Consider the following 11,566-nt stretch of genomic DNA (forward strand, 5'->3'; position numbering starts at 1 on the left):
TCAACAGACAACAAAAGCAGTAATAGAAACTTAAAAAGATTCCTATATAAGTGTATACTTTGCCTTTGGATTTACGATTAAGCGTTGGTCTGTTTCGGAGTAAGTAAGTGTCTACCTTTCGGAGGTTGAAAGGTCATAAGCAACATATGACTTAAAATTAAGTTAAGAAAAAAAAAACACCTAATTATAAACATGTCAAACTTATAACGCTATTCTTTTTTGCCAGAGGCTAAAAGTAAGGAAATAAACAAATCCTGTTTTACGACGCAGCAGCCTTACTCCCAGCGATGAGTGGCTGAATCGATTTCAACAAAATCGCTAATATCGTACTCCCACCGCACATTTTTGCGGCTCATTGTGTTATGACGTCACGCAAACCGTTCAGTGAAAATTATAGCGTTACTAAGCTAGAAATTCGCACCACGAGCTCATCATGAGCTCATCACACAGAGTAGATTATATGTCAAAGTTGCGACTCAACGCCTCTTTGAAAAAAGTTCCTATTCTTGCAACGCAAAGCCATTACAATGGCAAATTTTTCCTATTTTTGTAAGAAAAAGAGCCTGTAATTACACCTACAAAGTGATGTGAAAGTAGTTACTGAGGATACGTGAGGATTGCAAACCAGTCTCCCTGGATATTTTAAAGCATATTTAAAGGAGTTGACGGACAATTTGATTGAAGACTTTAGCTTCATGAAACTAGCTGATTTGAGCGTAACAAATAAGGTGAGTATCCACGAACATAATAGAGGTACATGTAAAAGTTTCTTCAACTAAAGGCGATGATCCATTCGCGAGCAAAACCTCCAATAACCTCTAAGTCCGCGGTCTAAAAACCTCCAACGATGTTACAAAAAGCACGCCACGACTTTGCCAATGATGAAAGTAGACTGTTTGGTTCGCTAATGGATCACCAACGAGATTCGACAAGCCAACAATCTATACCGTCGCCTCGCCAATGGATGACCGCCTTAACTCTCATGTTCTTAAGGCATGAAGAAGAAGCCTTAAAGAAAATATCCTTCAAAACAAAGACAAACCTTCTTTTACCATTGTTGTAGTCCTATGGCACCCCAGAGGTGTCATAAAATCTGCCACCTATCTTTGTTTAAACCACCTATGTTTGGTCTCGCTCCAGCTAAGTCCAGTGGCTAACAATATATACCTACTAATAATAATAAGATAAACCTTCCTATACTATCATAATGTCTGTAACCTAAACCCCATGATACCTACTAACCAGAATTTTTGGTATTTGTAGGTTTTTACTGCGTTGCAACTGGCTCCAGACTGGAATTTATAACCAAGACTAAATATTCAAGTGCCTATGTGAAGTACTTAACAACAAGTTGTATTAAGATCTTATGAAGTTAATACCTACATAAGAAACTAAATTGGCATATCATTCTGCTACTGAGTAAGTCACTTAAGCTGATTTCAATTTATTTGTAGCAAAAAATATATGAAATACTACCCTAGCACAAACACTTTAATCTTATGATGCACTGACAGTATGAAAAATAATTTACTTGGCTTGCTTATCTAGATTCTATATCTATAAAATATTATTTGATTCATCTGTTTTCTAAGTACCTTAGGATTAAACTGTAGTGCTGCGGTGGGTACCTTTTGTAGTTAAAAAAATATACCTATGCTGGCTCAATCTCCACCTACTACAGAAACAAGACTATCTATTCTTGGACCAACAGAACGCCTATCTCAGCTATTGGAACACCCAGGCTTGCTGCTCCATTTTACTCGAGAGCTAGGCTGGCTGAGCTAAAATTAAGGAGATATGTACAAAGGTTCCACTCAAGAGAGCCACGTACAGGAGCTTCGCCACCTCTCAGAATAGAATAGAATAGAAAATCTACTAAATAAAGTTGTATCAATACCTTGATAGTACAGTCAGCAATAGATATTTATGCCACCACAGCAACAAAAATTTAATCCTCATGGGTGGAATAATAATATTTTATCAATACTTACTAACTTAAGTATTACTTACCTTAATATTAGTTATCCTTATTTTTCATGTTACATAAATATTACCTATCAATTGTCATAATATCTAAGGGCTTGCGTTGGGGTGGCATACATATCTCTTTGGCTGACTGTACAATATATTATTATTATATCCTAACCTATAGAATTACTATTAATCTATATTTCTATCTTATTTCAGATAATCAGAGAGCAGTTTTTTAGCTAATAGAAGAGAAGCTTATGCTTGATATTTCAGAACACTGATAATAATTGAGTGGATGAATATCAAACTGCCATATGTCACGTCCACGCAAAATTTGGGAAATGGAGGTTTTTGTTTTCTCTATTATTTAATGGTCATAGAACTTGCCCCGTGATTTAATCAGTTGACTTGTGACCTTAAGAATGTATTTTAATAAACAAATCCATTATAACACTTATTGAAAGGCGTAAAAGTTAATAAACAGTTTGGACTTATAGCAGTTTGATATGCCCATACAAGACTTATGCTGTTTTGATATGAGTCATAAGGACTTATAGTTGTTTGAAAAATACTAATATCATGGGCCGGACCCAGTAAGACTAATATAGTCTATATTCTATTAAATACAATGAAGTTAATAAACTAAAATTTATCGGTAGAAAAGTACCTACCTACCGTATTATATTCTACCCGATACGGCCCTGTGCTTACTACGAAAATGTTTTGTGATTGACACGTGGGTTGGAAAAAAGGGGTTTTAAACTTACTTCGCCATAGTTTTCTGTCGTTTTTTTGCTACACTCTTTAATCTGTTCCTTTTCCGAGCTTTATCAGGGTCCACAATCACAATTTCCTCAACATTTTCAATCATATTCGTTATAAAACACTGGGAGCACACACCGCAGCCTCGAAATTCTCACCAAGACTGACGCCATGTTGAAAAAATTACGCTCTGTCATTGGCCGGAATGGACTTGTGAAAATTTGTAATGCGAAACGGTTAGACTTAAAAGGATTTGAAAAAAACTTCCTTTTTTAACGGCTTTTTTCTCATGGATGCCTTGCACTTATTGGAACTTGAAGGGCATTGGCAAACTGACATTTTAACGGAGAACACGACCAAATCAAAAAGTCAATTTTTCGGGTAGGTGGACATATGGCAGTTTGATATTCATCCACTCAATTGTGATGTGATTTAATATATGATACTTAATAAACACAAAATACAGCAAAAACCATGTTTCATTTCATTATTTACCTGTTGATGTTGCACTTGACTAAGAGGTCATTCATGATACTATTGCTTTATAAAGGCTTGATAGGAAGTATTCCTTCTTAAGAGTCCGGCAATGATAACATTGCAACATGGAAGAAATTGTATAAGTAACATTGTAAGTTGTACTTTTAATATATGGATACCTACCATATCCTCATTCGTTAGCAGACTTGAGGCCCTGTATACTAACTTTTACCTGTTGCAATGTAATACCCTTGTAATCACCTACTGAGTAGAGTGGCAAGACAGTACTCTTGGCTGATTTTAAACCATTCCGTGGATCACAATAACAGAGTGCTCAGCGGAGGACACTGTCTCGGGCCGCTCTACTTGGTGGTGTAATCAGGGTGTTAGCATTATCTGCTTTATGAAGATTAGGTAGATACATTTTTTATGTTTAAAGCAGGGTTTACTTACATGATAACATTGTGTTTTTAACATAAGCAGACACTTGGTCCATGCATAATGTTACAACTCTTATTACTAGTTATTACTGCTTTTTCTTAGAACTGCTTTAAACATAAAGAATAAAAAATAAAACAGCCGCATTCAACTTTTAATATGATTAATACATTACGAGTAATCGTTTATAGAGTTTACAATGCATGAGTCTAATAAGTACACACCTAAACTATGATCACGACTTACGAACTTTTGGATTTCGATATGATTATGGAATTGTATTAAGTATGTGGTTGAAAGCACGATCTTAGAGTATGGGTTTGCACTTATTATTCAGAAATATTATCACGGTACAAGATATTTTCAGTATTTCACTGTAATTGTAGGTTATGTTGAGTATTTTTTCAATAAATTTCCGCCTTGAGTTAAAACTTTCACAAGATATTTCCTTGGCTATACGGTGACACGCAACGTCTTCTTCTTCTTTCTGTAAACAATGATTGATAGTTTAATATCTATAACTTTGTAACAAATTATCGTAATATTTTATCGGTCTATTTAATAAATCGAGTCGATCTGAGTCTGCAACTTAACCACTCCATCAGAATACTATACTTACGTCATATTATTATGTATTTAGTGCACAAATATCTATTTAAATAAGGAAATTCCATTTGTAATTTTGTTTTATCATTGTTATTGTATGTTGTATGAATGAAGTGGAGGGAGTGCAGTGTTGCCCAAAGACTACTATAGTATAATCGGAATAAGACTGTTGACTCAAGGTCAGAATCCGTATCGCAGATGAGCGCCATCTAGAAATCAAACATGGAACTAATCATACCATACTATACGTATAGGTAGGTAGGTAACCTGTATTGTATAGCTGTTCTATCAATGCCTGTTTTTTATTCAATCTGCTGACAGATTTCCTTACCAGAAGGAGAAAATAATATAATCTAGCAGATTGAACATAAAAAAGACATTAATTATGCAGTCTTATTTCAGATAACAAACTGAAAAAATGATTTTTATGAATAAATAAAACAATATGTAATTTTTACGTCTTTTATTTTTTAAATAATACTCGAAAGCACTTTTCTTAATTTTATCGTTTTCGTTAAAACAGGACAGTTTGCCTGTTAAAATCTGGTTAACGGTGGTACACCAGGTATGAATGAAAAATTTAATTGATTTATTTATTATAAAATCAATGTTAATTGTTTTGTGTTCCCCACAAGAAATGAAATTAAAATCAACATTGGTTTCAATTATCACTTTTATATAATTTGATATATTTTTTATGTGACATTTATCTGACAGCACGATGTTAATAATGTTTTCCAGCTGTAAAAAACAATCAAACACCTCTCTTGTGGGGTAACAAAGCCAGCCTTTGTTCTCATATTCCCTGCATTCAATGTTTTTGTGAAAATTTTGTCTTTCTTCACTTACAAAATCTTTTTTACATGTTGGACAGCTCTTAAAACAACATTTTTGGACCCTGGTCACTAGCCACCCACTGCAATAAGCAATCGCTGCCGTCCTTTCCACCTCGGTACGACTAGTGCCTACTGTCATTTCATCTGTATTCAGTTCATCAATGCTAATATGCTCCGCATTGATTTCAAAACTACTTGTGGTATCTTTATTGTTTTGTTTTTCTATTAAATATTTTAATGACTGTAGGCACTGCACTCCGTCGCTTTCACAGTTCGCCCCAACAGAATGGGCAGAACTTAAATTATTTATCAATAAAGACTTATAGGCGGCTTCAAATGCGAAAGCATTGGGCATTGTGTTGCTTTGGCCATGTGACCGAATAGCTCCAAAAAAGTTTTCCAATGGGTCTTGGTTTACATTTCTCAGTAAAATTGAGTCTATACCCATTGATTTTAAGAGCTGATACAATTTTTCTATTCTTTCTATTGTTTTAATCCAACTCTGTACGGAAGGTACGGATACAGTACGGCCGGCTTTGTCACAAAACTTCATTGATTTTAAAACTTTGAGGCTTCGTCTCCAGAGTGCGTGGTGTGGTGATTTTGGCGTAACTGCCGCCCTGTACACTTTTCCATTCATTACCTGGTGATAACTGCCATTAACTGAATCGAACAGGTCGTCAAAAAGACGAAGTAACCTTGCAGTGTGTTTACATTCATCTGGTAATTTTCCACATTCTGAAATATAAGAAAAGTTACATATAATCATCTCATATTATATGGCCGAACAAAGCCACAGAGATATATTATAATATAAGTGTAATATACAAGTGTAAATGACATGCTCCCGGTAAATTTTACCATATTATGTACTGGTCAAACTAACAATTGATTTAGTTTTGCGGGAGAATGTCATTTACCTACACACTGTATGAATGAAAAAAATTGTTACCTGCCAAAAATCCCAATGCAACTGATGTCGTTCTGCTAAATACTTGCGCACAATGCTTCACCCTCATTTTTGGAATAAACTTTGGTTTCACGTGCTCAGCAGTCAACTTTGGCACCAATCGTAGGCCATCGAAGCCAGGTTTACGGGTATAGAGCTCTTCAATATGGCTCCATTTTGCCACCCCTTTTTCTCCATCAATTTCAAATATGAGATCCTTATTGAGTAAATTATTCCTGATCCCTTTTAATAAATGTGGAGGATCGTAAATTGGGTATATTTTACTGTTACCCAGTTGGAAGTAACCACCCGACCACTCTTTATCCTCTTTGATGCATGTGGTTCTTGTGTCTTCTAGAAGACTGTTTATGGCAGCTCTGTTAGTGGCTCCCTGATCACAAACAGTGGCCACAACACGCAAACCAGTTTTTTTAATTTCTCCAATGACCTCTTTTATTTGCTCTTTTAAACTCATTGTTTTTGTAGAGCTGCGACAAAAAGTGTAGCTTACTGGCTGTTTAAACTTTTTAATTATTCCTCTTACCATAAAAACCAAGGCATGGTCACAAATTACTCCTTCTTTTTTTTTCCCATCATCATTAAAGCCTATGATTTCATCCCTATTTCTGTCATAGGTTACTCCAGGTGCCAGGGCCATTTCGTCAAATAGAAGAGCGCAAATTCTGTGGCGTTTTGGTAGTTTCTTTACTCTTTTTCTTAACTCCACTATGTTTTTTTCATTGATTCCAGTAGTTAACGGTACGGATCGCAAAAGATTCTGCAGGGTTGTTCGTTTGGGCAATATGCAGAAAGTGCTCAGAAAGCGGTACGCTTTAGGACTGCGCTTATAAAGAGCTAGGCAGAATATTTTTTCTTTCGTTGTGAAACGTCTTCCTTTCAGTTTCTTACCCGTTTGCGATAATTGCATTGCAAAAAATGTTTGTGCTCCTTCACTTAATCCTGCGAATACAGTTTTGAACTCATCTTGTTTCTTCATTTGCTTCACAATTTTAATTTCATGTTTTGTGGCATTTTTCTGTTTCTGCAACAACCTTACTCTTGCTTGGAGCTTTGAGGACAACTTAAGAAGAGCTTTTTCGTTTTCAGTCATAGTCTTGTATCGGCGACCTGGAATAACGATATTTTTTTTGTCAATTTATTGCATAATCAATATACCTACCCCGCAATCAGCCGCTCTAATTGGGGGCACATAATGGGGTCTAGGAGTTGTGTTCGGTATAATATAATGAATTAATATTTAAACTTACGAGATTGTGACTTCATTCTTCCACCAGCAGCTACAGGTCTTTCAGTTGTGTCCATGTTGTAACCTGTAAAACATATTTATAAGGTAAATATTAGATATCTTTTTTTTCATGGTTCTATACAGTCATAGTCATACACACTCTTAGAAAATGACAACTGTCCTATATGACATATAGTTGGACTTTTAATTAGATGCAGTAAAATGACGTTTTGTGGGTTATTTCCTCCTAATAAATAGGGATGTAACTGAGTAAGAGTGGGCACACACTTAACGGTCTGGTCAGGGGCCGGCAAGAACAGGTTGACATTCATTTGTATGAAGTGACGTGACATTCTTTAAGAACGACCGATCAGAACGTAAGAAGTATGAAATTATGAGTTAGCTCTGGAATGATTAGATCTTCTGTGAACTTAATCACATCCCTATTGAAAGTCCAACTATATTAAAGTTAAAGACAAACAGTCTGCTGAGGACATACAGCAGAGGCCTAGTAACAGGGTCCCGTTGGCACCATTTGGGTGTGGAAAACTAAAAATTACAAGAGAATTAATATTATATGTGCAGTCAGCATCATAAGTGGCTATACACTTTTGTACCTTGTCAAAACCAAAAGTCATAAACCGTCAAGTTAGTCATCATTAGTGCCGGTAAATTTGGCAAGGTACAAAAGTGTATAGGGACTTGTGAAGCTGACCGTACCTACATATTATTATGTACATATTAACATGTGGTGTGGAATATTGCAAAGGGCGTAATATCTTTATCTCAAGGTTGTTGGATCAAATCCCAACATGAAAGGACTACTTGGCCTTCCATTATGATTTTACAAACATACTTAATATTTCCCTTTTATTATTTAATGAGAAATAGTAACATGTAACTTTGAGACTAAACCAGCTACCTCCTAAGCATAAATTTATGTCCTTATGTAAAAATAACCTAACCTAACCTTACCTTGTGATGTGCTAGGTACATCCATATGTAATAGTGGCATATTACTAATTGGTTCAGCAATCAGTAATGGTCTTCTTCTTCTATCATCTTCAACATCTCCTGTGAAAAAAAGGTATAATTATTATAATAAGTATTTATACAAAACATTTGATGACAGCAGTATAAATTGAGAATCAAAAGCAAATATAGATAACTAGCTTTTCCCGCGAGCTTCGCTTCGCCTTAAAAGTTTTCCAGAGGGAATTTCGGGATAAAAAGTATCCTATGTTCTTTCTCAGGGTCTAGACCATATGTATACCAAATTTCATTCAAATCCGTTCAGTAGTTTAGGCGTGAAAGAGTAACAGACAGACACAGTTACTTTCGCATTTATAATATTAGTTAGGATTAGGATTTAATGTGCCACAAACTTATCTGTTCCGGATAGAGCGAACTAAATTGCTTACTAGTTCATTGTATATTGATATAGATTAGATGGGTTTATTAAAACCTCAAGGGCTAATTAGCACTATGGGCAAACTTAAAATCTTATAGAATGAAGAAGTATTAGACATTTACTTGAACTGTCACCGGAACAGATAAGTTTGTGGCACTATAATGCTGAAATAATACATACTTGGTAAAAGACGTGAAGGCACTGCCATAGGACATAATTTTTTGGGGTAGAGGTATGTCTCCACAAAATGTTTTCGACAAACTCTTCTGTTCTTGTAAACATAATCCACATTTAACTCATTGAGGTCACCACCAATTCTCGTTATCCAAATCTCAAACAACTTATTGTTCTTCTTAGGATCTGGAAACGTGTGTAGGAGAGTACCTGAAAATATTCAATGTTCTTATCAAGTAAAGCTTAAAGCCAATGATAAAATGAATATAGAACTTGAACAAAAACAATAATTAATAAAGAAATCCTTCCCTACTGTTAGGTTGGAAGAAATTTGTTGTATACTCTCAGACACCTTAAGCTACTGGAAGGGACAATTTAACCGAAAGACCTCCAGCTACCTATAGGTTCAGTTAATACTTATATACTACTTTATTACTATAGGAGTCTATACTATAACCTATAAGTAACACTGGAAAAAAGTTTGCTTGGATAACTTATCATAACTTAAAATGTGATTGTCTTGGAAACCTTTTCAATCATGAAGTATACAAACTAACTTACCACTTCCTGCAACGACATCACAGCCAGGTACACAGCATTTCAGCCTGGACATGTTCACACCAAAACTTGAGCATAAAACAGAGTCCGTGGGAAAGCGCAATAGTTGTCGTTTATTAAGATATCCGTAAGAAAGTCCAATCGTGGGCAAAACAGAATCCGTAAGAGCAGCAAAGTCAAATAAAAGTCCAAAAGTATCGCAAACCAGAAATAAACAACGCAACAGAGACGGTTGTGAAAAAATTTCAAACTTAAAACTTGACGTTTGTGACATATGACATATGTCTAAACTGCCAAAATTCAAACTCAAAATTTGACGTTTGCGACATGTGACATATGTCTAAACTGTCAAAAAAGTTTCATGTTTAATTCACAGCCGGCGCTGCTGGTAATGAAATATTTACGATCGTTTGTACTGAGTTGACATATGGTGTTGCCGCAACGGAGTTCTCAAAACGCACATATGCAGCGCTGAAAACGTACATTTAGGGTTAAAACCGTACATGAGCTGTTTTTTTTACTAAAATCACTCAATTTAGCTTTTCCAGCTCGTCAGCAGAAGTACTATATTTTAATAGATTTTAGTCGTGAGAAACGTACCTATATTTATTATAGCATTTTAAAAAGTGTTACAATGTCCTAAAACCTTCAGAGTAGGTACCCCGCAGTTTTATGTATGATATACTTATACTCATTGTAATCATGTAATAATCATATTGGTTGAGAAAATAATCATACAAGAAAATCAAAATCGTAACTAATTGTGGTTAATAATTTTTTTGCTGCGATTCCAAAAAAAAAACGTAAAATAGTCCATAAACAAAGATTTTACACATGATAATCATGATATTGGAAGTTAAGTTTAAATGGTACATTACATGGACCAATTATATACACATTACACATGGGAGGCTAAAATAGTACGTCAAATGTGTAAAATGTTCGCTAATGGCAACACTGAGGGAGTGTTTTCACAGGTTCACAGAGTATTTTGATTTTTAGTTTGAATGCGTTCAAAAGCCCCTAATTTCATATTTTAACGTTTACAAAGTTAAGTTTTTGTGAATAATAAGTAAAAAATGGCATGAGTGATGACTTTAACCTAGTGTTTAATAAGTATTTTAATTAATATTTTACTAATATTGAAAAAATAAAAACATAATATGGACTGATGATTACCGGATTTCTTATTTCAAGCTTCGCTAGTACTTCGAACGCACACCAATTTTTTCCTTGTCAGAGCGAGAAAAAACACAAGATCTTATACAATTTTATAGAGCGACATCTCTTTCTTTCACCTCTATTGAAATACGGAACGCAACATCGGCCTGATATCGGCTTACTTCGGCTACTGTTTCAAAAATAATCACTAGTCGTTTCTTGATATATTTTCTACGTTGTCCCTGGTCCGCGGCTCAGTCAAAACCGAGGTGGTGGTACCAACTGAATCGGCCTAAATTTTTCAACTGAGTTTTAATTGGCTTTTTTGGATAGCGACTATTAATCGCTGGGAGTAAGGCTGCTGGGCTCGTTAGCACTAGCGGCACCATTCCACTAAACTTACTCATTAGTTCCCATACTGTATAGATAAATAAATAAATAAACATGAAATGCCTAATCCGACAAAAATAAACTCGTGAAAATTTATAAATATATGAAGTAACTGAAGTTGATAAACTATTTGCATACTTTCCTTGAATTTTTTCCTAGTTAGTGTCTAGATTATTAAAAGTTAAAAGGGCCGTTTCTAATGGATATGAATTTACCTACAAAGGTAAGGTATCGCGTCCTTATTCCGAGGTAAATCACAACATTTGAAAGTAAGTAAGAAAAATAAGCATTTGTAACCATCAATATTGATGTGAAATATTGTCTTCTGTAAGAATATACGTTAAATTTTATATTTCTTAACACAGATTCATTGATAACACATTAATTATACTTAAAAAAATATAATTTATTACACATGTCGATTTGCCCTAATACCGAGGTAGGATTATGGTTTCTTCCATATACCGAGGTAGCCTGTTCCATATTCCGAGTTAGTCCTGTCTGTGGCTCCATGAGTGTGGCCATGAACATAAGGAAATTACAATCGAAAATATCGATATACTTTTTTAACCCTAAAGTACTCCAAA

The 11,566-nt window shown here is 34.9% G+C and overlaps 1 protein-coding gene and 2 long non-coding RNA genes across 3 annotated transcripts; 1 reads left to right on the top strand and 2 right to left on the bottom strand.

The window, feature by feature from the left end:
- Nucleotides 1-270: 270 nt before the first annotated feature.
- On the top strand, nucleotides 271-2,265 carry LOC125490656. The gene is made up of 3 exons (XR_007267808.1): nucleotides 271-728; nucleotides 1,264-1,419; nucleotides 2,188-2,265. It is a non-coding gene; the product is annotated as an uncharacterized LOC125490656 (long non-coding RNA).
- A 1,529-nt stretch (nucleotides 2,266-3,794) lies between these two features.
- LOC125490655 lies at nucleotides 3,795-4,387 on the bottom strand. The gene is made up of 2 exons (XR_007267807.1): nucleotides 4,268-4,387; nucleotides 3,795-4,135 (listed from the first exon to the last, which is right to left on the bottom strand). It is a non-coding gene; the product is annotated as an uncharacterized LOC125490655 (long non-coding RNA).
- Nucleotides 4,388-4,619: 232 nt separating this feature from the next.
- On the bottom strand, nucleotides 4,620-9,694 carry LOC119693741. The gene is made up of 6 exons (XM_048630515.1): nucleotides 9,432-9,694; nucleotides 8,877-9,080; nucleotides 8,261-8,359; nucleotides 7,308-7,370; nucleotides 6,043-7,167; nucleotides 4,620-5,828 (listed from the first exon to the last, which is right to left on the bottom strand). Exons 1-6 carry the CDS (start codon nucleotides 9,481-9,483, stop codon nucleotides 4,648-4,650), a joined length of 2,724 nt encoding a protein of 907 aa, XP_048486472.1. The 5' UTR covers nucleotides 9,484-9,694; the 3' UTR covers nucleotides 4,620-4,647.
- Between the last annotated feature and the right edge of the window lie 1,872 nt (nucleotides 9,695-11,566).

The sequence above is a fragment of the Plutella xylostella genome, chromosome 26, assembly GCF_932276165.1.
Source record: "Plutella xylostella chromosome 26, ilPluXylo3.1, whole genome shotgun sequence".
Lineage (NCBI taxonomy): Eukaryota > Metazoa > Arthropoda > Insecta > Lepidoptera > Plutellidae > Plutella > Plutella xylostella.